Below are 27,637 nucleotides of genomic sequence, written 5' to 3'. Positions count from 1 at the left end.
CTCAGGGTTTACAACTGCATCCTGTTTTCCTGTTCTGCTTCCAAACAGAAAAGAGGTTACTTCCCTGTAGCTGGCATTCTTGGAGTATACTGCCCATGCAGATCCCTGCTACTGAGATGCACACTGAGATCTGGAACCATCAGGAAAGCATAGATATGTTTCTATTGGCAGGGGGAAAAAAACTATCCACTTGTCCTAGACTATTATTCTCACATCCCTGAGACAGCCTTACAAGAAGATACTACAGCTAAACAGGTGATTGTGCATGTCAACTCCATTTTTGCTCGACATGGATATATCTGACAGTATTATACAGCCCTGTGCCAAGTTTAGTGGGTATGAGTTTAAGTAGTTTGCAATAAAGTAGGGGGATTTGGCAGATGACTGCCTCTTATTATCCCCAATCCAATGGGCTGGTGGCAAACTGAGTCAAAATAGTAAAGTGCCTCTAGAAAAAGGCAGCAGAGTCAGATTCTGATCCTACTTAGAACTGTTTAATTACAGAATGAAACCACTGAAGCATAGGCTGTCACCTGCTGCTATTTTGTTAAACAGGAAACTAAAAACAAGAATTCCTCTATTGCTAGAAACTGATGTCAGAATCACTGGGGATTGGAGAAGTATAGAGACAAATAAGGCAAAATGAAAAAATCAATATAATTTGGGGGCCTTGGAGCTGCAACCACCTTGTGAAAATGGCACTGGAGAAGACAATGGTCGCAGACACCAATGATGTTGTCATTCCAGATGGACACATACTAAAGAGGAGTAGGAGACACTGTCTGCAAATTTTAGAAGGGAGGGAAGTAAGTGGTAGTGAGTTCCTATTGGAGGCATGATCCAAAGCTGATTGAAATCACTGAGAGCCCAGGGGGCAAGGTGCTGCACACACATGTTGTGAAAAGCAGTCACTGCCCCCAAAATCTTACAGTCAAGGTTATGGTAAGATACGGGGGTGGGAGGGGGCGGGAGAGAAATACAGAACTCCAGTTGCAAGCGCTACTTCCCTTTTCCTTCTCTCTTCTTTGCAAGTGTCCCCCTGGGTATGGAGGCAAGAGATGGGAAGCAAGGGCCAGCCTCTGTTAGCAGCATATTACTCTTGATTTCAAGAAAACAATGTCCCCTGATCCTGGAAACTGTTTAATCAGAAACAATACAATATAACAATGAAAAGAGAAATACTTCCTTCCCCGCCCAGATTTTAAGAACTGCATAAGTAGGCGCTCCGAGAGTGTGAAACAAACAGCAAAAATAGAAAGTCAGAGTCCGAGTCTCACCCTCCAACTCCAGAGTGCTCAGGACTGTGTCTACTCCCTGAAAGGAGACATATAGGGGTGTGGAAACCCTCAGAGGGCAAAAGGCATGAGGAATACCCCAGGTTAATTATTTCCATAGGGATCCATTCCAGTTTTGGACAGCCGTGGTCATTGCTGATTCCTGTATGCTTAAAGATGCTCCAGCTGCCAGGAAGTGAGAACTGAGCGGGCCAGCGATCAACATGATGTGAGGCGGCTGTCCCACCGGCAGCTCTTGACTCAGGTGAGGAAATGCTGCCTTTACTGGGGGAAGGGCATGGGGCAAAGAGAGCCTGTCCCCAGACAGACAAGGGCTCACAAGCTCTGGAGCCGTCGGTCACAGTGGGATCTCTTCTCTGTGGTGAATGTTCACTTGTCTAGCACATCAGATTCTATCAAAGGAAATGGCATTTAGGAAGCTGGGGGTTGTTCTGGATGGCTCCCCATCTCCATGTTCCCACAAAGTGGGAAAAAGCCACAGAACAGACATCCCCAGAGCACAGAGGCTTGGCTCTGTGGCTGTGCCCAAGGCGGGGTGGGTCTGTCATGCTCTTTAGAAAGCAGTAATATGGGGGCACATTCTCCAGTGGTGCAACTCTAACTTCAGTTGAGTTACCCCAGTGGAGAATTTGGCCATGCTCTTTGCACCACTGAATTCAATGCTAGATCCCACAAAAAGAGACAATAAAGCTCCTTTGGGATTATGCCTGTGGGTCAGGGTCCCAAAGCAATTCCCGGGGAGCTGGCTGCAAACTGCCAGTTGGAATCACTTCAAAGCGATTCTCTCAAGGGGTATCGCTGGACGAGAAGCGTATGGGGGAGAAGCCCAAAACTGAAGGAACATGAAGACTGAATCCCCATCTCATCCCAAGAGAGGGGAGATGTATATGTGTGGGGGAGATGGGGCGGGGTACGGTAAGAGTCTCCAGGGCAGGCTTGAGAACAAATGAGGGAGGTGTGTATATGTGTGGGGAAAGCCCAGTGGTGAATGAACATGGAGACTGAATTCCCCTCTATCTTGCAATGAATCGGTCCTGGAAGGAAATTCTATTCTCCAGCCTGTGTCCTACAGGAGGTCTGACTAGGTGACCTAATGGTCCCTTGTGGCCTTGATGGATCAGTGAAAGGTCCCCTCAGCGCAGGGAGGGAAGGTTGTGTATCTCATAGAAGGTCCCAACCTCTCCCACCTGACCATCACAGCTTGGCTTCCACATTTAACAGGTGACAAAGAAGCAGTAAACAAGTGTGAGTGCAAGAACCCCAGGCTGGCGACCAGCCCAGAGCAGAGGGAGCAGGACTGAGCTGGTGTGCGCAGGGTGGAGTGAACATGAAGGCGTTCTGGAGTGCTCTTCTGGCTCTGTGCTGGGCTTTCAGGGTTGGAGAATCTCGAGGTGAGTTTCAGTTTCTTTTCCGCTTCTTTTTCTTCCCTGCCCTTTTTACCATCTTCCCTCCCCTCCCCTCCTTCCAGTCCCTGTACTCTCCTCCATTCCCTTTCCTTCTTTCCCTCTTTCCTCTGCTCGACTGCTCCCTCTGCCATTCTAGATGATTATGTTGGTGACTAGACTGACAGGCAAGAGGGCAATTGTTTATGTGAATGGATGGTATGGTATGTGGATGGACTTACAGGTGGGAGGTGCATGGCTGAATGGAGAAATGGCCAAATGGAGAAGTAGGTGAATGCAGAAGTGGATGGTTGGATGGATGGAAGAGCAGGAGAGTGAGTAGATGGATGGGTGGACAGGTGGGCTATCGTGCAAATGTGTGAAAAAGCTGGCTGGTGAGTAGGTGGATGAACTGGAGGTGCAGTGCAGGGATAGACAGACCCCTGAAGGAGCATGGAGGGATAGAATGACATGTAGATTCAGATGGGAGTGTAAGTGAACAAATATCCTTTTGGAGGTGTGGACAAATGGGAGGATGACTGTGTGATGTGGGTATAAGAGAGAGACAGAGAGGAGGGGGGAATATATGAGGGGCAGGGAGACAGAGTAAGTCACCAGTGTCAATGTCAAAGGCCCATGTCTAGGGGTGTCCATCCCTCTGAACTGCCTTAGTTCATTCTTTACCACTGCAGAGAACAAACAGGACCCTCGGTCATGTCCATTGACTGCTCCTGTTTCTAGGTTTAATCTTCCATCTGTGCACTGTTAGAGCTAGCTGTTTGTTGCTTTCTTCTAGTTCAGTGTACCTTAGAGAGGGAGGAATTTCTCCAAATTCCTCAGTGTTCCCTCTGAGCCCCTGCTGCCCCAGCTCTGCACCAAGCACAGACCCTGTACAGATCCTAAAACAGGTTTAAGAGGAGGTGCTTCATGCTCCTCTCTCTTTCCAGAGGTGGATGTGAATGTCTGCTATGCTGGGCAATCACACTCCCCAGCCCAATGTGCTATTGGCAGGGCTTTTACCTCTCACTTGCTCAGGGAAAGACACCCAAGTCTCCAGGACTATCTGACTTCCGAGGCCATTAAGCTATGTGATCTATTCTCAGGTCCAAATCCCATGCTCACACCAGGACAGTCCTCTTCATTGACAAGTCCTTCACTTGGGCCTTAGAGGCATTTTGTGGCATGGCTTGACATCATGTGACATGTCCTCTAGTGCATTACTGTCAGCGACACCTTCTGAAATAATGTAACAATAATAAAATCAATACAACAGTGACAAAACAAAACACGTTTCTCAATGAAAAGTTTGTTTTGAAATAAAATTTTGAAATTTTTCTTATACTACATGTGCAAAACAAACTCTTCAGAATTTCCATTGCTGAGTAATTTAAAAGCCTTTGGTTTCGTTTCAGTTTAGAAGGAAAACCAATTTTGTAATGTTGAACTGTCCCATGCAATGGGAATTCCACGTGTGGCCCAGCTTTAGCCCTGCTCACAGACAGCACAGACAATTCTACTCCAATCAAGGGTGGCGTCTACCTGGAAATTTTACACACCAGAAGGGACAAGATTTCCCTCCTGAGCCACTAATAAGGAACTGATTGCATCTCAAACTGGAATTCCAGCAATTGTAGATTATCTGCTGCCTGTAAGGTCCCTGGACCGTCTGCACCTTCTCAGAAAATGAACCAAGTACCTATCTCTGTTCCCCATCAGCACTGGGAAGGGAGAACTATATTTTCCCAGTCCATTTGCTAGATTTTTAAAAGGCCTTATCAATGTTTCTCTCACCCCCCCCCCCCCCAAATTCCCTTAAATCTCTTAAAACTGTCTTTCGATTTGCCATAGCCTCTGCTAGGAGGACCAGTGAACTACAAGCAATAATCTCCACTCCACCCTATCCAGCAATCCACAAAGACAAAATGATTGTGAGGCCCCAGTTGAATGTCATGCCTAAGGGAATTAGAGAGACCAGGTGGGAGAGGTATTATCTTTCATGGGACTAACTTCTGATGGGGAGAGAGAGAAGCTCTTGAGCGACACAGAGCTCTTCTTCAGGGCTGGGAAAGGGACTCAGAGTGTCACAGCTAAATACAAGGCAGTATCTGATTTCCATCACAAACAGTCTATCTTCTTCACTGTATTCTTCCCTAGATCCCATTCCCCTCCCAAGGAAACATGTATGCACATCTTAGATGTTGTGTTAGAAAGCCAAACAGACATTTGTAACTTTCTGGGAAAGATGTCAAGAAAAACCTCTCGAAACAGACACATTCTCCCTGGGTTAAGAGGTGCATAGGGCTATGTTACACCTTTGGGAAAAGAAAAGGAGTACTTGTGGCACCTTAGAGACTGACAAATTTGTTAGTCTCTAAGGTGCCACAAGTACTCCTTTTCTTTTTGCAAATACAGACTAACACGGCTGCTACTCTGAAACCTTCGGGAAAGTGCAGGTTCCTGCATGGATAAGATCTCACTCCACTAGCGCACCTGCACCACCGTAGCTGGCCTTGGACATCAGGACTGTGTGGTTCAGGAGAAGGAATGGAGGCAGTTGGTAGGCGCACTCCAGTATGCAGAGGAGGTCATCTGACCCATGACACTGTGAGGATGCTCATTCACCGCCCCAGGGACATGGCTTTCAACAAGGGTTCTGTGTGCTCATCACCGGGGCAACTCCCACAATGCGAATCAGAACTGCCAACCCCCAGTGTTCAGAAATCAAGGGTCAGGCCTAAAAAATCCTGAGAGTGACTTCAATATCATGACATTTGAATGAGAATACAGTTGCGGGGGGGGGGTTGGTTTGTCATTTGTCGTTGGTGTATTTAGGGCTCATCCTTCAAGCATCTCTTCCCAACTATGTAGGTCAGACACTTACTTTTTGTACATGAAAAGTGAGATTCTCGGGTAATAACTTCAATGCAGACGTTGGGGCTTTAAGAAAAACACGCAGTAGCCCAACACTCATGACAGACTCACACAAGTTAGCCAGACTGTGAATGCATAGGGACGATTCTCTCATTACCACAGCTCCTGATAAGTAAACCTCTCTTTCCCAGCCTCTGGATTGTGAGCGTCGGGGAGGGGGAGGTTTTTGTCCATGACATCCCTGACATGTGAGCTAACTGACATGCGAGGGACTCCCGGGAGAGTTTACCCTTTCACGCCTCGTTCCCTCATCTTTGCCCTTCCCGCCATGGCACCGGTGTGCACATCCCGTTATTCCTCACTGTCCATCTTTATGACCCACCGGCAGAGACCCTCCCAATGCAGAGCCTGCGCTGCTACAATGACTACACCTCCCAGACGACCTGCACATGGCAGGAGTGCACAGAGGCACGTCGCTTCATCCAGGTGAATCTTCACCATGAGGACAATATAGACAAGTAAGTGCCTGAGCCCTGCTCTGCTGCAGAAGGACACAAGAGGCCTCAGAGGTGGGAATGGGAGGCGGGAAAGGGATCGGAGCTGACAGCCAGGCTTTGAGGCACATGTGGACACCTATGCTGGCCCTGCTGGGGCATGGAATTTGGAGACTCTTTTAGTTCTGCATTGGGAGGATGGGGAGATGCAGGAGGACGCGTTACTCAGTTTATTTTCATTACATTCATTGCCACTGCATGCATCCAATGAAGTGAGCTGTCACTCACAAAAGCTTATGCTCAAATAAATTTGTTAGTCTCTAAGGTGCCACAAGTCCTCCTTTTCTTATTACCTTTTCTGTCACTCTACCTTGATTTTTCTGGGGGATCCCAGGTGTGAGTGATGGCAGGGCCTGTTAGTTTACTGCACCTGGAGTGGAGAAAGAGGCATTAGAGTACAGCTGGAGTAATGCTCATTCATCAGCAGAGGAGTGAGCACTGGCTCTGCTCTCACAGACCTTCCATGCCTTCCTTCTTTGCAGCAGGGTCAATGGGAGCATTCTGTTCTATGTGGGTTTTTACACTGCCCTCATCGCTGTCATATCTGAGTGCCTTCCAGGAGCGTGTTTAACCAACATGACTATACCTCTGTGACACGTGGTTAGCTCTCTGATTCTTTCCCCCAGCGGGAGAAGCATGTGCAGTGCAGTTTGAGTCATTTTTTGTTTGGGGGAGGAGTGGTTAATATACAAATGTTGCTCTGTATTTGTATTAGAGAAGGTAAGTCAAAGAAATTCACCTTGCACTTGAAGGTGATGAGGTTTGGGATGGTCCTTAGTTCTTGGGGGAGTTCATTCCACAGTCTCAGAGTAGTGCCAGAGAACGTTCTTCTGCCCAGGTCAACTTTACCCTTCCTGTAGGAGTTCCCGTGTGCAGGCCCGGCTCTAGGATTTTTGCTGCCTCAAGCAAAAAAAAATTTTGGCCGCCCCCACTTTTTTTTCATGCCCTCCAACTCCCGCCCCGCCCCAACTCCACCCCTTCCCCAAATCCCTGGCCCCGCCTCCTCCCCCAGGCGTGCCGCATTCCCCCACCCCCTTGCTTCCTGCAGCTCTCCCCCACCCCGCAAACTCCCCACCCTACCTCACCTCCACTGTGCCCTCTCCCCTGAACACGCCGTCACTCCACTTCTCCCCCATCCCTCTTATGTGAGGGAGAGGCAGCGGGTTCAGGAGAGCAGGCAGAGCGGAGGTGAGCGAGGGTGGGGGAGCGCAGGAAGTAACGGGGGGGTAGAGGAACCGCTCCCTCCCCAGCTCGCCTCCGCTCCACCACCGCTGCCTCCCCCGAGTGCACCACCACTCGGCTTCTCCTCCCTCCCTCCCAGGCTTGCCGTGCAAAACAGCTGTTTGGCACACGGCAAGCCTGAGGGGGGGGAGAAGTGGAGCGGCGGCAGCACACTCAGGGGAGCAGGCGGAGGCGAGCTGGGGTGGCAGAGGCACATTTCTAGGGGCAGCATGGCCGGCGCCGGAATGCCGCCCCTAGAAATGTGCCACCCCAAGCACCTGCTTGTTTTCCTGGTGCCTAGAGCCGGCCCTGCCTGTGTGCCCAGGGAGTAGATTTGTTGACCATGATCTTCATCCTGGAGTTTTAGATGATCTGTTAGAAACCCTGGGCTCAGGCCATGGAGTGCCATGAAGATAGGGTCAAAGACTTTGAACTTCATTTGACATTATGGGAAGCCAGTGTAGAGAGCTGAGGAGAGGTCCGATATGTTTACCTCAGCCAGTATTGCTGAGCTCACCCAGAGACGGCCCATGCCTGCTGATAATGGGGCAGCACAATCCCAGAAAAACTCAAGTCATCCTCTGCCCCCGGCAGCTCTTGGAAAGCAGTGGCCTCTCCCTGCAGCTCCCAGCTGTTCCTCCTGCCTCTGCCTCTCCCTGACAGGTGCAGCTCACAGCTCCCTGGCTCAGCTGCCGGGCAGGGAGAGGGCCTGGCTGCACCATGTGACCCATGAATGGTGCAGGGCACATGACCCCACATGCCCCCCTGTACATCACCTCTGGCTCACCACCTACTGTACCAACTACAAGTCTCATTTCTTTGACCAGCCTTCTCTAATATAAATATAATATAAATGAAAAGCAACATGTGTATATGTTCTCCCCGTGAGGCTAGGGTAAGATAATAACTGTAGCGGACGCATATTCACATTTCTTAAGGCTTTATTGGAAGGTGCTCAGATACTACAGCAATGAGTGCAGTAAAAGAACTTATATTGAGTAGAATAGAATAAATGTGTGGAAGATTTCAGGAGCCTAATTTTGGACTAGTATCTGTATCTACATCAGCTCCTCACCCTCTTTCTCTGCACGTAGGAGTTGCACACAGATCCTATGTGAGCCTCAGGGAGCTGAGGGGTTGCCGTTCTGCCACGACTCCTGTGTCTGCTGGAGCTGCCACAGGAACAGCACCCTTTTTGTAGTTGGGGTGAATGACAGTTACACTTTCAAACCTGATCGGTTGCTGCAGGCCAAACTGAGCGTCAGCCTCTTCCAGAATGGTAAGGGCAAGACACCACCTTTCTCATCTCTCCAGGAATACTTTTGATTCTCTGAAATGAATACTTTTTCCTCGGTGCAGGTTCCCCAACCCTAACCAAGAATCCTGATCCCCGATCAGAGTGGATTGGTTTAAATCAAAACAATTTCCATTTTAATCATGATTGAAATCAGCAAACAGCAAGCTTTGATTTAAATCCTTTATTTTAATTTTGTTTTGTGTTTGTACTTTTTTAGTTTTTTTTCTAAAGAGATGTTGATTTTCATTGGTTGGTAACCATTAACAGATGTTGCTTTGCAACTAAATATAGCCTTTCAAAAGGTGACAGAGATGTAGTAATCTATCAGCACTGAATGTCTTTCAGGGCTAATCCAAAGGACCTCGGCTTTTGTTTCTTAGCTCCAGCCCTTGTCAGAGTCCAAACAGCAAAGATGAAAAATCTTCATGTCCACTATCTTGATTTCCCTCTTTCAGCATGCAAACCCATGGGACAAGGCCTTCTGCACATTCTTCTCCATGAGTGGATGGGGCAATCAACAAATATTGTCCTACAATGGTCCACTTAATTTTGATAGTCCACCTGGATAGGTGGGGGGAGCCACCCTTCTCGTCTGAGTGCCTTAGTTCAGAGTGAACATTTTTATAATTATACCTTGTAGCATGGAATACAGACATTACAAGTAAGATTAATGTATGCAGCAACTTGAAAGCATTTTATAGTCTAAACACATCCTTAGAAGTCTAACACCTATCTTGAACACTATTAACATAAGTGAGCTGGACTGGTTTCCAGCTATGAATTTGTCAGTGCTCAGCTGATGCTTACAGACTTTACAGGAGCTGGCAGCTGGTTTATCATCATCACAATATCTATACACTTTTTAAAAGCATTTATATAGCCTAACACATTTATTCAGATTCCTCCTTTTTACTTTTTTGTATTATGTTACAAAAAGGTGAATGATACATTTCTTACTTACTAAGTTATGTTTCATTTTTACTTGTGATTGGTATCAAGCTCAATTTGGATAGAAATTCAGATTCAATTAAAAAGGCACAAAACCAGCATTTTTGTTTGTATTATGATTACTATAACTAGTTAAATAAAACTACTTTATGTGTGCTGGATACATAAGAAAAAATGTTTGTCAAAACAGGTTTTGCATTTAAAGGAAGTAGTAAGTGACTTTAATTCATTGTTTCGGATCCCCACATTCCTCAAGATTTTAAAACTAGTAGATCTCATACTCTCACACCTAGTTTTTATACAGAGATTGGAAGAGCAAAACAAGCTTTCCTGCTTTTTCAACTCCAATTGGTTTCTTAATGTGGAATGAACTAGTTGAACAAACAGAAATGAAGAAAATATTCTCTAAGCACCAACAGAAGAGGTTACTACTGTCAAAAGCTGCTTTTAGCACTGTAACAAATTCTGAATCCCGGTGCTTAGCCAGTGACTTCCACCAGTTCAGTCTCACAGTCTTTAAAATTTGCAGCAAATATGTATTGCTTAATATTATTATTGATTTAAATGATTATAATAGATTATGGTAAATTTAGGCTTTAAGATAGTTGTCATAATTTCACATTTAATTTTAAATAGGCTTTTTTTTAAAAAAAAGGCTGTATTTAATTAAAACTAAAAAAATGATTTCAATAAAAAATCATTTTAATTTAAAAATTGATTTGTTTTCACCCTATTCCTAACCCTTCACCTTGCTTCTGCATGTCAGCTATAATTCTGCCAGGAACTGAGTTTCATTTTCATTGTGACATCTGTTTAACAGCTTCTCACTTACAAGATTCTAGATAAATAGATTCCTTCCTTACCTGCCTACAACGGAAAAGGCAGATGTATTCCTCCCAACTGACCCACAACCTTGCTATACCTGGGTTTCTCTGCCATTAGGAAAAAACTGATGTCAAACAAACCTTTTCACTCAGAAAAATATACAGTAATATGTCTCCATCTTTAAATGAATGCTGGCTGGTATGGGTCTACCTGATAACACTCACCTCCCTATTCTCCTTCTGCTCTGTTCATCGCTATTTTCCGTAAGGCCTTGGCACTTCATTTCTTTCACAGCCAAGTGCCAACAGGCCTTAGATTTTTTTTTCTTTGTTTTTTGCAGCAGTCCTGAGAAATCACACAAAAGCCTGATGTTACGCAGATCTGGGTCCTTCCTTATGAAAATAAAACTTGGAAAAGCCCTCTGCCCTTTCCCCATCCACTAATAACCACAGCCCATATTGTCCTTTTCCATTTCCAGTCCAGACCCTCCCACCTCAGAAGCATTGGCTCAGTGTCACAGAAGCAGCCTGGGAAGCAGCTGGAGGGAGACAGGGAAGACACTGGCTGCACAATGCACTGGAGCTTGACATGACCTACAAGCAGGAGTGTGAATCCTGGGAGGTAGGCATGAGATATGCTTAGGCATTAGCATGTGCTGTTCTTGGTTGCAGAAGACAACCCTTTGCAATCCTCTGAAACCCGCTTGGCTGCCGCTGAACCCAGCCGATCCTCTGAAACCTGAATGGCCCAGCGGTGGATCCGTGCACGCTGCAGCTAGTTGTGTGTGCGTCTTACAAATCCTGTGCCGTCCAGCCATGGCCTTGGCTGGTTAAGACCAGAGATCTAGCAATTAAAAAGCAGCCTGTGTGCTATAAGAGCAATGAGCCCTCCACAAGGGAGCATTTGGCTCCTCCTTACCCTGGGATCACAGCGCTGGCTGTGCTTGGCTGAGCTGAATTGCCCAAGAAAAAGGTCCTTCCCCCACCTCTCTGACAAGTCTCTCTCTCTCTCCCTCCACCTTCCCTCACCTCTCACTATCTCTTCCCCACTGACAGAAATCTTCCTCGGTGTCAGTTGCAAGCACCTCCCACTGCCTGCTGCGGCGTGATGCCCTTGTGTCAAGCAGCACCTATGTTGCTCGTGTGCGATCCAAGCCGAGCCAGGGTGCTGGTTGGTCTGGGCAGTCCAGCAAATGGAGCACTGCCGTGTCCTGGAGGTCCCAGGAAGGTAATTCTGGAGACCGAACGGTCATGAGGGGAAGGAGGGACATGCTGAGATGCTGGCAGCAGAGGGATATTGTGCTTCGCTTCCAGAGGATTCGGGGACTGAGCTGATGACATTGGAGAATCTCCAGAATTTGATGAAAATGGTCCTGTTTCACTGATGCTCTCTTATTTGAAGTGAATTTGCTGTCACTGTCAGGTAGCAGAGCAGTAGCCACAGAGACTGCAGCACTCTGGTTAGTTGCTCAGCACAGGAGCACGGCACCAGTCCCAGTGCAGCACTGGTAGGTGCTCCTTACGCACAGGCTCCTTACGCACTTTTCCCCTGCCATTGCACCTCAAACCCCTGGCCTTGATGGGGCCCTTCTAGAAGTCAGAGGTATGCTCAGTATCCAGCCTCTCAGCTAAAGAGCCAGTGAATGCCAGTAGAGATGGTGGGGTTTGGTATACGAGCTCAGGAGAGGTCAGTCTCTCTGTCTCTCACAATACGTGGATTGTATCGATTGGATGAGTGGACCAGCATAATGCTCTGGACTGCCCTAGAGAACTCTGAAAGTAAAAGTTTTCCCTTCCGCCCTCAAATGGTCACAATCAGTCCCTGCTCCACTGTCTTCCTCATCCCTCCCAATCCTGCCCCTCCCAGAGGTACACTAACCACTGTCTCCTCACTAGGGGATGAGGCTCAGCCCAAGAACCTTTGCTGCCTCTTCAATGGGGTTGATCTGCTAACGTGCAGCTGGGAAGTGAGGAGAGAGGTCACCAGCTCTGTCTTGTTCACGCTCTTCTACAGAACCCCACCGGCATCAGAGTAAGTGACCTGCCCATGGCAGCGTATTCCTGTCCTCCTGTATCTGACCATCCCTCCTGCTCACTCAGGCCTGGCTGCTCTCTTCCCCAGAGAGACAGAATGCTCTCCAGTCCATGAGGAGGAATTGCCTGGCAGCCACTACCTGTTCCACTGCTGTGTGATCAATGTCACCAACCCCAGCAGGCTGAGCCAGTACCTCATAACTGTCCAGCCCAAGAAGGAGGAGAAACTGATTGAACCTCACAAAAACAGTGAGAGCCCATTTGGATCCTCTGCCCAGGGTTATCTGGAGGTTTCTCCTCCAGCTTAAGAAATGTTTGGGTTGGCAGAGAGGTGGAATGGTTAACAAAGAGCTAGACAGTGATGTGTGGGTGGGACAGATGGCTGGTAAAGGAAGCTCCCAGCACTGGAGCTCCTGACTGGCACCCACAGAGCACTGCTGCACGGGGGTACACAATGGGCATGTGGAGATGAGATGTGTCAGACGGGGGCACTGCTATTAGCAGTCCTTGGTGCTAGTCTGCTCAGGCAACAAGTTTTGCACCAGAGTATCCTTAGTCCTGTCCACAGCCCAGAGTGGGAAAGGGAATGGGCAGGGAGATAAGCTGGGAGATGGATGCATGTTCCTAACGTGTTGTTTGTGTTTTAGTCATGCCGCTTGCGCCTGTCAATGTGACAATGACAAAGAGGAAAGAGCAGGAGTATGAGCTGAGATGGACAAAACAGATCCTAAGTTATACCTATATAGGCCAGAGATATGAATTCTTGTATTGGAAGACTAATGACTCCGTGGAGGTAGGTGATGGTACTGCTGGGAGCCCAGGACTCTGCTGGGGAGGTGGGTGGATGAGACAGAGAGTTCCTCACCACTCCTCCATCTCTTCTCCTCTTCTCTTCCCAGAATGCCCAGGTTGTAAACATCAGCAATGACAAGCCTCCCTTCATCTTCACCCTGCAGATGCTGGAGCCCTCCACATGCTACAGGGGAAAAATGCGGGCAAGGGTGCACACGGGCAACTACCAGGGGCCCTGGAGCGAGTGGAGTGAGGAGTGCACCTGGGAAACTGAGAGTGGTACATCCCAGCTGGGCTACTGGTTTGGGGCTTTGGGTGAGTGGGTCAGTTCCCTCCCTAGAGAAACGGGTCCCTTAGCTGGGGTTTCAGGGGAACCGGTGTTTCATACAGTTAATTAAGCAAAGATCCTGACCAGGGTCCCCTGGGCACCTGGCTGCATGCTTCAGTTCACAGAGAAAGGGTATAATTGGCTTATCTGAATGGAAGCCCAAAGCTGCCATTTTCCATGGCAACAAGAAAACAGTATGAAAATCAGGAGTTGGAAGTGGATGCACTAGGTGAGAAGAGAATGGGGCCTCCACAAGGAGGCTTAAAAGCATGAACTGCCTACGTTGTCAGAGTGTCGTACAGAGGTTTTAGTTCCATGATTCCCAGGAAAATGACTGTAATCTTCCCCTACACATAGTATCTCTGCACTGCCGCCTTTGTGGTGTCCAGGTTAGTACCTTTAAGAGGAACCAGGCAGACTGGATCCCCCTGGACATGGTCAGGATGAAAATGGGACTGGAAGCCAGTGTGAGAAGTTCATGGATCTATGTGGAGGGCTGGAGAACGGAAGGAACGTTCCAGGCTAGAAGGTAGAAAGGAATCAATCAGTGGTGCTGGGTGAACTGTTCATTCTGAACAACATTTTCATGTTTGTGAAATAACAAGAAGATGGGCTCTTTGCAACTGATTTTAAGCAAATCTATTGGAGCCTACAGGGGTTTCTCTGGTCATTCAGAGAAGCATTGCTTCATGGGTGTGTTGCTCAGCATTTGGAATTCAGACTGTGTGGTTGGTCACTAGGTCTGATGGTACAGTTCCTGGTCTCCGTTTGGCTTCCTGAACCTGTACCAACAGGAGAGGTGACTGAATAGGCCTTAATTGTGAATTTACAGACTCAAATGTTGGTGTTTCTTGTAAATTCACGCTCAACTGCAAGTCTCCTAGCATTTCTAATGACTGGGTGTTTTTCTTTTTTTGTTGATATCTGCAATGTTCTCGTAAGGATCTTCACCCTGAAGTTGCTGATTTGTTCTCTCAGTCTGAACTTCACTTTAACAGAGTTCTTTGCTCTGGGAATTTCTTCATTTTTTTTTTTAAAAACACACATACAAGCTCGTCCCCCGATATTTGCACAAGAGTAAACTGGTTATCCAGATGTTCATGGAAAACCCAATACAAATGGCTTAGGCATGGCTAGATCAAATCACTAGTTGGATTTAGCAAACGTGTTCACAGATTCATTGTTCTAATTAGGTCACATCTAGTCTATCCCACATGGGCAACTATTCCATGGTTGAACAGAACTGTCAGTTAGGACACGTGACTTGATAGGCAACCTACATTTTCCTGACCTCAATATTCTCCCTTAAGAGCATCCAGAACATAAGGTTTGATATAGAATGAAGCCATTTTCTGTTACTGTCTCTATCTCTCTCTCTCTCTCATTTATCCGTCTCAGTCTGGTCACCACTGATTCTCCCGCTGCTGGTCCCAGTCTTCACCATCGTGCTGATAGCATTTGGCTGGTGCGGTTATAGAGGCTTACTCAGGTAAGTCTGCACTGGGAGTGGGAGATTCTCCAGATGCATTGGTAGAGTGCAAAAAGAACAGGAGTACTTGTGGCACCTTAGAGATTAACAAATTTAGTCTTAGAGTATAAAGCTTAGAGTATAAGCTTTCATGGGCTACAGCCCACTTCATCGGATGCATAGAATGGAACATATAGTAAGATAGATATATATAGATACACACACACACACACACACACACACAGAGAGAGAGAGAAAGAGAAAGAGAGAGAGCGAGGAAGTTGCCATACAAACTGTAAGAGGCTAATTAATTAAGATGAGATATTATCAGCAGGAGAAAAAAAAACTTGTAGTGATAATCAAGATGGCCCATTTAGACAGTTGACAAGAAGGTGTGAGGATACTTAACATAGGGAAATAGATTCAATATGTGTAATGACCCAGCCACTCCCAGTCTCTATTCAAACCCAAGTTAATAGTATCTAGTTTGCATATTAATTCAAGCTCAGCAGTTTCCTCATTGGAGTCTGTTTTTGAAGCTTTTCTGTTGCAAAATTGCCACCCTTAAATCTTTTACTGAATGGCCAGAGAGGTTGAAGTGTTCTCCTACCAGTTTTTGAATGTTATGATTGCTGATATTAGATTTGTGTCCATTTTGCGTAGAGACTGTCCGGTTTGGCCAATGTACATGGCAGAGGGGCATTGCTGGCACATGATGGCATATATCACATTGGTAGATGTGCAGGTGAACGAGCCTCTGATGGCGTGGCTGATGTGATTAGGTCCTATGATGGTGTCACTTGAATAAATTTGTGGACAGAATTGGCATTGGGCTTTGTTGCAAGGATAGGTTCCTGGGTTAGTGGTTCTGTTGTGTGGTGTGTGGTTGCTGGAGAGTATTTGCTTCAGGTTGGGGGGCTGTCTGTAAGCAAGGACTGGCCTGTCTCCCAAGATCTGTGAGAGTGATGGGTCGTCCTTCAGGATACGTTGTTGATCCTTGATGATGCGTTGGAGAGGTTTTAGTTGGGGGCTGAAGGTGATGGCTAGTGGCGTTCTGTTATTTTCTTTGTTGGGCCTGTCCTGTAGTAGGTGACTTCTGGGTACTTTTCTGGCTCTGTCAATCTGTTTCTTCACTTCAGCAGGTGGGTAGTGTAATTGTAAGAATGCTTGATAGAGATCTTGTAGGTGTTTGTCTCTGTCTGAGGGGTTGGAGCAAATGCGGTTATATCGTAGAGCTTGGCTGTAGACAATGGAACGTGTGAGCGCAGGGAGGGGAAGAGAAACAAGAGTGAGGTGCTGCATGGGCAAACCCCTATCCTTGATCTAGGGCTTAGTCCAGCTGGGGATATGCCTGGGCTGCAGCTTGAGTGTAGGGCCATGGAGTTTCAGGACCTCTGGGTTGACAAGGGGGCCCAGGGTAAGGCTGCGTATCAGGTGTAGCCTCCTCCCAAGAGAAGTGACCCTGCAAACTCTGTCTTGTTACAGCAAGAATCAAAAATGGGAGGAAAAGATTCCAAATCCTGGCAAGAGTCAGCTGCTCCAGAGCTACCTCCAGGTAAGAGAGAGCTGCTGACTCTGGAGAAGTGGAAGTGGAAGCTCTGCATGTGTAAGAGAAAGGGGAAATGCTGCCCTGGGGTTTATTGTTGAGTGTGTAGCTGCCCAGGTGGAACCTGTACACACTAATCAAACCACTGCCCCCAACTGGGGGATGATGGGAGCACTGCGGGTAAAGTGGAAATGGTAGATTAGGCCATTCGTCTCTCCCATCTGTTATCCTGCTTCAGTGGCCAAAACCTGATGCTTCAGAAGTAAGCCATCTCCTGACAAGAGTGCAACATTTTGCATAGGGAAATTACTTCCTGGCCCTATGTGCATGAGATTCGGTCACTACTTGTGTAACTTGCACCACTTCCCATGTTCTGAGCCATGCCATTAGTTGGTTCTTTATAAAGTCACAGCCCTCTGCCCTTCGGAGGCAGGAAGGTTTCCAATACAGTGTGGGAAGATCTATTTCTTCTCTCCCCTTCCCCTAAGGTTACCAGCTGTTACTTTTATTGAGTGACCCTCTCATGATATGGGACAAGGGAAAAAAAGGAGTCACCCACCAGTCTGCCAAGTCCCCTTAGTAATAATCTTCCAGGGCAAGTCCCAACCACATGTTTTTCCGTGCGAGGGCCAGTCACGGGGTTTGATTTGCAGAAGCGCAGGGACTGCTCCCTCCTTGTGCCCCCAAAGGGCTGGGGAAGGGGAAGGCAGGAGGCTGAGTCATGGTCCTGCCCCATCTCTGTACCAACTGCACCCCGGTGAGCAGGTTTAATCACAGGATGGTGGCACCCGCCTAGGTCCCCCTCAAGAGGACACAGTCCCTCCCCAACCCACCCTGAAGTGGTGGCGCTCCCCACCAACACAATTCCTAAAGACCTCAGCCAAATCTATGCCAGGTGCCTCCAATCAGCACAGTATTGGGTGCCTCATAACCTTTAGTGTATTTCTTCTTATGATGCCCTTGTGAGGCAGGGCAGAACTATTATCCCCTTTTACAGCTAGAAAACTGAGGCAAGGAGGTTAAATGACTTGCCCAAGGTCATGCACAAAGTCTGTAGAGAAACAGAAACTTAAACCCAGGTCTTCCACACCTGACACTAGACACCCATCCCCTCATCCACTCTTGTCCTTAAATAGGACAGTCAATAAACCTGTCACTCTTTTTCTGTCCTGTAGCTGCTGCCCAGATCTCCACCCACCTCCACTGGCCCTCTCTGAAGCTCTTCAATCTCAGCTACATCCTCCATCCTGGGAGGTGATCAGAAATGTAGTGCTCCAAGGAGATCATCTCCCTGCCCCGGTCTGACAGAAGGGCACTATTTCCATTCCATTTTTAATGCTCCCATGCAACCTATCTGCTTTTAGAGCTTTGCCCCCCACTGGACAGACACCTCCATTGCTCTGTTCCTGAAGGCTTGGCTGTAGCAAGCAGCCACCCCAGTACATCTGCTCCTGGCAGGGTGTGGCAGTGCAGCAACTTTTGTCTTAGTTTTCCCCTAAGAATCTTTGGCCTACTCCAGCCGTAAGAGTACCCTGGCCCTCCGGTCAGACGACTTGACAGAGTCCTGCCCCTTCTGGCCAACAGATTCCTTTACCAAGTCCAAGAGAATTGTAAACAAAAGCAAACCCTCAGTCTGGCTGGGCTCAGGTGGCCACAGGCCTGCCTCATCCACTATAGCTTATCCCTACAGCTTGTCTCCAGGTCCTGTGCTTTCAACAGCCCCACTGTCCAGGGGTTGGCATGCTCCTCCCCTCTCTCAGGGGCTCAGGCAAGCTACTGCTCTTCAGGGCTCATGTCTCCAGTCAGGCTTCCCACTCACCCCTGGAGTAGCCTGTCTGCTCTGCCTCCTCCCTCTCAGCCTTCTCTCAGGTTACTCCCACCTCCTCTCCCCTGGGTCTCCTTCCTCCCACTAGCCTCACTCAGCTCTTTATGGCCACAAGCCCTTCTCTTCCCCACCTGGGCTTTACTTCTAATTAGTCCTGGCCCATCCTCCAGGTTCAAGCAGGCAGGTTAATTGGCCTCTCAAGCCTTTACCCTTTCACAGCACCTGTAGGGTAAATACCCCATTACATTGTGTAACTGTGCCTCAGGGGGTCACAACTGAGAATGCCAAATTGCTGAGAAACAGGACAAATACAACCCAAAACTGGTGATTATTCTTCCACAAGATATACCAAACCAGAAACAAAAGTAAACTTCTGTTTCACCACCCTGGCTAACAAGAAGTCATAAAAGCAGTTTCCTTAGGCATTCATTTCTTATATCACCACTAAAACCACTGGATTTAGAGATGAGTGGTTCTTTACAACCAGTCTCAAAAAAAATAAAAAGGTTCTTCTGATCCCAAAGGACCAGCCACACACCTAGGTCAATATGTACTTCAGATCTTACCCCAAAATCATGCTGATGCCAATTCTTTAGTATCTAGAAGCTAAAGGTTTATTTATAAAAAGAAAGGTGAGAGTTAAAATTGCTCAAAGGAATCAAATACATTCAGTAATTGCAAAGTTCTTGGTTCAGGCTTGTAGCAGTGATGGAATAAACTGCTGGCTTAAGTCAAGTCTCTGGCTGCTTCCAAATCATTGAAAGGTCCTCAATTCCTGCATTAGAATGCTTCCATTAATATAAATTCATAGTCCAGAGCTTTGGGCAGGAAAGAGGCAAAATGGAGGGGTTTCCAGGGCCTTTTAGATCTTCTGCCATGTGGAGGGAACCTATCGTTTCAAATAAAGCTCTCAGCACAGCTAATGGAAAATTACAGGTGACAAGAGAGTGTTTGGAGTCACATGGGCAAGTCATGTCCATGCATGAAGGTTTGGACACAGAAGAAGTGTAGCATGGTAGGCACTCACCGCTGCAGCATCTCCTGCTGGTCATCCGGGAATTAGCTCAGTTCCAGCCTTGAAGCGCCTCCTGCTGGCCGGTGTCTTCCTGATTTCCATCACTTATAGCACTCTCTGGGGAACCCCAATCCCCATGGCCCACCGCACCTCAGTGACCCATCAGGGTCAGCTGGACCCTAATTGGGTGTGGCCACACCTGTGGCTGTTTACCCAACCAGCCTCCCTTGGCTGCCTTTAACCCTTTCTTAACCAGAGTGGGGTGACTGCCCCGTGACAAGAAGCCATTACCCTATACCTCAAACAGCACTTTTGCAGGACAGTTCATTCAGTGTAGATGGGCATCTCCCATGGTCTATTGTCCAGTAAGTATTTTTTGATGAGCCACTTAATTTGAATAGTCCCTCCAAGATGTGCTGGCTAACTACCTTGTGGGAGTTACCTGGATTTCAAGTGCTTGCTCCTGGGGTATAGAGCCAATACTTAGAACTTCAAATACAAAAATGATACATGCATACAGATAGCATAATCAGAACCAGCAAATCATAACCTTTTCATAGGTATCTTACATGCCACATTTTATATGAGATTTGTTGCAAATATAGAACAGAGATTGCAACAATGATCTATAAGGTCCTATCTTAATCAGATAATGTCACATATTGTCCTCCGAGGACCCTGCCCATCAGTGCATAGGAGAAGCCCAGGTGATAGTATTTTTGACACTGTGTTTTAGCTTACGCTTGTGCAAGCTGAACTGCGCCTACTATCGTGTTGCTCATTCCCTCGATGGGGTCACATCCACCCGGAGATACTGTCAAGTCTCTCTAGTTCTAACTGAAACAATCTTGTGTCACTGGCAAACATCACCAGCCTGCTGCCCAGTTCTCTGTCCAAATCCATAATGCACACAGCTCCCAGGGCTGGCCCCAGGACAGCTCAGTAACGAGCTCTGCCCTGAAGAGCAGCCATTCCCAATTGAGCTCTTTGTTCCCAGTCGTACAGCTGGTTTTCAATCCACAGTTGGACTCTGTTCCTTACCCCGTGGTTTTAAGTGTCTGTCATGTTTCATTAGGTGTCTGATCCAAAGGTGTTCAGAAATCCCAGGAAATGGTGTGCCCCAGCTCACCCTGAGATGGCAGAGCTCTCATGCTACAGACACAGGCTGATTTCCTGGGCCTTGTCCCTGCCTACAGCATCCCCATAGTCTCCCAGGGCAGGGCTGACATTATGCACAATGGCTGATTTGCTGCCCTCCTGTACCTGCCCACACTGTTCCCGTGCACTCCTTGGGCAAAGCTGCCACAACACACCTGGCACTACCTGACGAAGGGCGGAGTTAAATGAGAGAGATCAGCACTGGGGAAATGAAAGGCCTAAGGAGAACAAAATAAACCTCACCTGTAATGTCGACACCTGTGTCTTGTGAGCATCTCTGGCCGATACGTGCCTGCAATCACACTCAGTTTTGAATGGGGCGGCACCCACCTCTTGTGGGTGCCCCCTTCCTGGTCGGGTGTGAGCCTGGTTTTCTTTCAATTCTTACAACAGGGTTGCACCTGCCTCTCACGAGCATGCCCTCAGCCAACGGTTCTTTTGGCGGTTCTTCAGTGGCTCAGCCCTCCAGCCGAATCATACAAATTGTTCCCCCTTCCGGGGTGTACAGTCTCTAGGTTTTGCTCATGGCCCTGGTATGGAGCTGTAGCATCAAGGCTTCCCCTGGAGGTGCTGCCTTCTTTAACAGCCCAAAAGGGGCCCACCTCGGTACTCTCAGTCGGTGTCCTTTCGGCAGCCCTCCCTGGGCTCAGTCTTCAACCAAATCAGCAGAGCCCATCATGCTACCCTTGTCTAGTCTGGCTAGGTTCTGGGCTCAGCCTGCCCACACTGAGCTGGCCATGGTCCTGCTGCTTTTCCTGCCAGACAGGCACGTGGTCTTCAGCAAACTTCCCTGGGCTCAGTCCTGCCTGCAATGAGCTGGCCATGGTCCTGCTGCTCTTCCAGCCAGCCATGCACCCACTTCTCCCTCTTCAAGCTCCAGGCAGCAACTGACTGCTCTGCCCCTGCTGCTTCCTTTTATATGGCCCTTCTGCCCCCTGATTGGTCACTCTAGCAGCCCCTCTGATTAGCTGCTCCCCTGCAGCCACTCTAGACTGCCTGGAGGACTTCTCCTCTGCTCTTTTCTGGGGTGTGGTGAGGCAGGTCCACAAGGCCTCCAGCAGGGGGCCTCCAGACCTATTCCCCCACACCCACATCAAACCACCAGTCCCCAGGAGCAATGTTGCCCCCAAGAGGGGTTAAAGTGCTACCACACACTGTGGTATCTCCACTATGGGGCTTCTGGCGCCCCTCTGCCTGCAGGGAATCACCCTCTGTCTGCCAGGAGTGCTATTTGCCCTTGTCTCTTTTCAGAAAGTACCGCTTGGGATTCCGCTGCCGAGCAGCCAGCTGCACTTTGGCAAGCAGAGCCCTTCCGAGAAGACAGACCTGGTCTGCTGCATCCAAGTGCTGGATGGGTGAGTGGTCAGTGCACTGCTCAGTGGTGATACTCTCCGAGATGTTGCTTGGTGATGGTGGCATCTCAGTTCCTGTGGGTGGCTGATTCCATCAGGGAGGGATGGCAAATATAACTGGTGTGGATGATAAACCTTGGCACATCCTCCACATGACAATCTGGAAATGTCAATGGATGGACTTGCAGTCCCTGCTCTCCCTGGAAACACCAGTCCCAAACCCTGAGTCCTTCCTCCCAGATCTCTCCTTCTGGAAATATGCTTGCCTCAATGCCCTTGATTTCCCAATCTGGAAATGGAGGTGTGTGACAGGTTGGGTCACAGAAAACCCCTTGGGACTGTCACCTGATGTGCTGAGATTCCCTCTGAGCCCATTTGCCCTGCCAGCTTGGGACTCCAGAAACCTGTCTTGTTGAGCCAGATATGCTAATCTGCTGCAACACAGACCCAGTATCTGACCCATGCCCCCAAAGCTGCAGATTTAACTGAAAATGGCTTAGCAAGTGCTCCTGTCTCTAGCACCCAGACACCCAGCTCCCAATGAGATGCAAACCCCAAATAAATCTGGTTTACTCTGTATAACCTAAAACAGGGGAAACTCATACATTGTCAAAAAGAAAAGGAGTACTTGTGGCACCTTAGAGACTAACAAATTTGTTAGTCTCTAAGGTGCCACAAGTACTCCTTTTCTTTTTGTGAATACAGACTAAAACGGCTGCTACTCTGAAACCTGTCATAAATTGTCCACACTCTATAATACTGATTGAGAGATATGCACAACTGTTTGCTGCCCCGGGTATTAATTGCTTACTCTGGGTTAATTAATAAGCAAAATTGATTTTATTAAATATAAAAAGTAGGATTTAAGTGGTTCCACATAATAACAGACAGAACAAAGTAAGTTACCAAGCAAAATAAAACAAAACACGCAAGTCTAAGCCTAATACAGTTAAGAAACTGAATACAGATAAATCTCACCCTCAGAGATGTTCCAATAAGCTTCTTTCACAGACTAAACCCCATCACTCCTTGCCTGCCCCCTCCCTTTCGCTAGCTTCTACCTCAGTGGCTGTAAGCTCCTTGCGGCAGGGGCCATGTCTTTTTACAATCTCTGCCAAGCGCCAGGCAAAGGTCTGGTGCTATATAATGTGGGTGGTGGTGATCACGGTCTCTGAAGGGTGATGAGCTGCTTGGGCCCCTTAGACTCCAGAAACACAGAAACTGCCAGACTGGGTCCAGCCAATGGTCCATCTAGTCCAGTATCCTGCCAGGAATAGATACTGGTGCCAGCTGCTTCAGAGGAAGGAGCAAGAAACTCTGCTATAGGCAATTATGGGATAATCTTCCCGCAGGGAAAGATTCCTTCTAACCCCCAGAAGACCTTTCTCCCAGAGGGTCCTCAGCTCCACTCCCTGTCTATGTGACGTTCTCTGCAGGGTGACTTCTCTGATTCCTCTTGTTTCCCCCTTGCAGACGGATGAAAGTTAGTTCAGCAGAGCTCCCTGCAGCCGTGGCCGAGAGGATGATGTGCTTCCTTGGTGCACTGGACCCAAAGAACCCATGTCAGACTCTTGAAATGACAAATCCAACTCCACATCCTGGCACCCCGGCTAACTGCCGTTCGAGTCAGAGCACCAGTCAGTCCTTGTTGCCAGCCACACTCCCCTGGAGGAGCAGTGCGAAGGTCACTGCTTCTCAGGCACCCATGTCCTGCTTTGACTTTAATGGTCCATACTTGCACCTCCCACATGGGTGCTCCCTGTTTGACATTCATCAGGACCGGGAAGCTGCCCCACTGGCAACAAGGGGGAGGTCAGTGTCCCTGGAGTACTTGCTCCTACCCCAGGGGGCCCCTTCCCAGACCTTGCTGGTGGGGGAGGAGAGAGGAGCAGCTCAGCTCCACCCCATCTTGCTTCCTGCTGAGAAAAAGATGAAATGGCCACTTGCTGGAGGGCAAGAAGGGCCACAAGGCCAGCCAGCAGGTGGGGAAGTGGCGCAAGGGGACACCGAAGGTCAGAGATCACCAACTGCTGCCATCTTAAACAACTCTGGTCAGAAACGGCCAGTGGGATATGTCACCACGGAAGGTCTGTCACTGATGCAAGCAAGAGACTCTGCATATCTGAACCCTGCACTGGCCCCGCCAGAGGGGATGCTCACTGCTGCTGCCGTGTTGACATCCAACCCTGACGGCCCAGGCCACAGAGGGCACCCCAGCCCTGAATTGGGCCCTGAGACAACTGATGTTGCAGTCCCAGTTCCATCTCCAGCACTAGCCACTCCCTCTGGAGCGCACCAGCATGCATTTGGGAGTTACGTAACGTTCCTCAAGGCCCCCCAAGGCACTTCAGAACCCATGAGTGTTTCCTGATCCTTCCTGTCAGAGGGGGTTGATACTTCTAAAGCAGAGCCTGTGCACGAGAGTAATATGGTCATGTTCAACCCCGATGATACTGGGCCAGTTTCTCTACACAAGATGCGGGAATACTGCTTCTTTCCTAGCCTCAAATCCACACGCAGGCCATTCAGCTCATCAGAACTCTAAAGTGTGACACTTACTTTGCATTGCCACTATGGGGACAATGGGAACCAGTTGTCAGGGCCAGGGAACTCTGCTAACTCTGCAAGAGGACTGGTGAAGACAAGAGAGCAGGTGATTGGATGAAAATTCCACCATTCAAAGCATGTCATCACTATTGTTTTCCCCACTGTTCCCCACCCCTCTTACACAGGGAAACAAAAATTGCAATTCTTCTTTCCAGCCCTCTCCACTCCCAAAGGGGATGGAAGACATCAATCAGCACCATGTCCTCCTCAGCTGTATTAGTATATTTGGATACAGAAACCAGAAAATATATTCCCATTGGAGAGAGCTGCTCATTACACACACTCTAATCCCCCTGCCATTACCATGTTCATCTTGCTATGGTTTTGGTGCAGAACATAATGTTGAGTTCAATGCAAACTTCACGGCATGAATGATCGAATTGCATGTCACTGATAAGATTCTGTCACAAGCACCTGGAATGAAATGCCTCACATTCTTTAAACAGTCTAGTTTATTTAGAGAGATAATACTCATCCAGAAGAATTGGTGCTGGAAGGGTGTACATACCAAGGAGGGATTGGAATTGTTGAGTATGGGACAAAGTGCATCGGAGTAAGGGATGAAACAGAAACAGGGAAATTTGGCTGGGATCAGGAAACCTTTCCTAATTGTGACATCTAATATCCTGTGGAATAATGTCCTTAGGGAAGCAGTGGAAAACCCATCATAGGAGACAAAAAACTAGATCAGAGAAAACAATGGAAAATATACATTATTGCAGGGAAAGCTAGGGGAGAAGAGACTTTTAAGATGGACAAGCTACGATTTTATTGGTCTCTTCTATCTCTAATTCAGAGCAATCTGGATTGCTTGTTAAACTGGGAGCAAGCAAACAATATGTGCTTTAATACAGTTAAATGTAAATGTATACATCTGGAACCAAAGAATGCAGGCCATACTTACAGGATGGGAGACTCTATCCTGGGAAACAGTGACTCTGAAAAAGATTTGTCATGGTGGTTAATCAGCTGTACATGAGCTTCCGGTGCTATGCAGGACATAGAAGGGCTAATTCAAATCTTGGATGCATAAACAGGGACAGGGGAATCTTGGGCAGAAGTAGAGAGGTTATTTTACCTCTGTACTTGGCACTGGTATGACCACTGCCGGAATACTGTATCCAGTTATGGTGACCACAATTCGAGGCTGTTGATAAATTGGAGAGGGTTCAGAGAAGAGCCATGAGAATGATTAAAGGACTGGAAAACATGCATGATAGTGAAAGACTTAAGGAGCTCAAGCTTTTTTGCTTAACAAAGAGAAGGTTAAGGGGTGACTTGGTCACAATCTATAAGTACCTACATGGGGAACAGATATTTAATAATGGGTTTTTCAGTCTAGTAGAGAAAAGTGTAATACAATCCAATGGCAGAAAGTTGAAGCTAGACAAATTCAAACTCAAAATAAGGCATACATTTTTGTCAACGAGGGTAATTAAGCACTGAAACAATTTACTGAGGGTCATGGTAGATTCTCTATCATTGACAATTTTTCAATCAGGATTGGATGTTTTCCCAAAAATCTATTCTAGGAACTATTTTGAGGGAGTTCTCTAGCCTGTGCTATATAGGAGGTCAGATTAGATAATCACAGTGGTCCCCTCTGGCCTTAGAATCTATGAATCTATAATTGCTCAAATACTATGATTTGCTGGCTTTCCAGTGCATTGGCTGTTTGTGAAAGATGGTAACATCAAGCTGGTGCTTTGGTGAAGATCTGAGCAGTTTCTTATAAGATATGAACTGTGCCAAACAAAAAGAACCCAGTTCTTTCCGGTTCCTCTATTGCAAGGAACAAATATTGGCTCAGAGCTGTAACCAACGATCACACCTGGCAAAAATCAGCTCTCAATCCATTGGTCAGCTCCATTACTGATTGATTTAGACGTGTCACCTGCCAGGTGGGATGTTTGAGTCTCACTTGTTTGGAGCGTCATGTGACAAGGCTAATGAGGTGAGGAAAGGGCAGTTTGGGAGTATGTTTCTGTTTTTTCCGCTATGTTAATTGGACACTGCCAGGCCTGCATTGTGCAGTGTAATTCTTCTTTTGGATATTTTAAGTTCTGATAAACTCATTAGTTTTAAACATGTGAAAAGTGAATTCATTGCTCTTGAAAGGAAGGGACTGACAGCACTGCCTAAGGCTGACCAGAGTGGAGATAGGTGCCATCCAAGCATTCCCAGCCCAACTCATTCCTCACTTTCTAATCCAGTCCCAGGCCTTGAATGAATAGAGAAGGCCACATGTGCCAATCTGTGCTGTAATTTTGTTATGTGTCTATGTAGGCATTAGAATGAGAACATAAAAACACCATGTATTAACTCAGCCCATGTACCCAGATGCCTGGATGTGTATCAACTTGTTGCGCCCCCGAGCCGCCCTGTTTTCTTTATCCCAGATAATCTCTGTGAGACTGATCCCAGTGCACAATGAGGTCAATGGGAGTCTTTCCACTGAGTTCCATGTGTTTTGCATGAGGCCCAATTAGTGATGCAAATAGATCTCTTCAGGACCACGGAACCATGTCATCTTGGCACAATAAACCAGTGCCTGGCCAATGGGCCCAAATCGTCCATTCTTTTAAACCCCCAAGAGCCCTAGCACTAACTTTGGACGGTTGCGCCTCCCTGCCTTGCTCCTCAGAGCTGTTCATATTGTCATTGTTACTTGTATTGTGGTAGCACCTAAAGGGAGCCCCATTGGCCTTGGCGCTGTACATACACATACGGTGCCTTGCTACTTGGCAGGAGATGGCGCACTGCATGCTGAGACCTGTGCACTTAGTGCTGAAGCAGGAGGAACCCCAATAGGAGATCTCTGAAAACTTCACTTTGGCCTCCCTTTTTAGTCAGTGAGTAATTATTTTTCCCACACACCATGTACCCTGGAACCTCAGGACCTGTAATGGTTAATTTTGAGGGTGGGAGAGAATCCTCCCATAGTTACCACTGATTACATTTTAACCTCTTCTACTTTCAAACCCCTCGCATTCCTCTGCACTCAGCTCATTCTGACCTAATCCCAAGGACAGATAGTGGGGAAACAGCCCTAATTCATACCCAGAATCAGTTCACATCTGTGGGCAAAATAATCAACTGGGGGTGGAGCTGGGGCAGCTG

At 47.7% G+C, this 27,637-nt stretch overlaps 1 protein-coding gene across 2 annotated transcripts; it reads left to right on the top strand.

Moving 5' to 3' along the window:
- Positions 1-1,139: 1,139 nt before the first annotated feature.
- On the top strand, positions 1,140-26,608 carry LOC119841205 (cytokine receptor common subunit beta-like). 2 transcript variants are annotated; one of them, XM_043520240.1, is made up of 14 exons: positions 1,140-1,539; positions 2,517-2,686; positions 5,937-6,066; positions 8,421-8,602; positions 10,872-11,014; positions 11,449-11,620; positions 12,289-12,424; positions 12,515-12,675; positions 13,074-13,219; positions 13,326-13,497; positions 14,945-15,035; positions 16,500-16,569; positions 21,810-21,913; positions 23,384-26,608. In XM_043520240.1, the coding sequence occupies exons 2-14, from the start codon at positions 2,623-2,625 to the stop codon at positions 24,279-24,281; spliced, it is 2,469 nt and encodes an 822-aa protein (XP_043376175.1). In that variant the 5' UTR covers positions 1,140-1,539; positions 2,517-2,622; the 3' UTR covers positions 24,282-26,608. The 2 variants fall into 2 exon arrangements, with proteins under 2 accessions (XP_043376175.1, XP_043376172.1); XM_043520237.1 differs by having other exon boundaries at positions 8,418-8,602.
- The last annotated feature ends 1,029 nt before the right edge of the window (positions 26,609-27,637 follow it).

The sequence above is a fragment of the Dermochelys coriacea genome, chromosome 1 (assembly GCF_009764565.3).
Source record: "Dermochelys coriacea isolate rDerCor1 chromosome 1, rDerCor1.pri.v4, whole genome shotgun sequence".
Classification (NCBI taxonomy): Eukaryota; Metazoa; Chordata; order Testudines; family Dermochelyidae; genus Dermochelys; species Dermochelys coriacea.
Note: the sequence above shows the minus strand (reverse complement) of the source record. Positions and strands in the feature narration are given on the sequence as shown.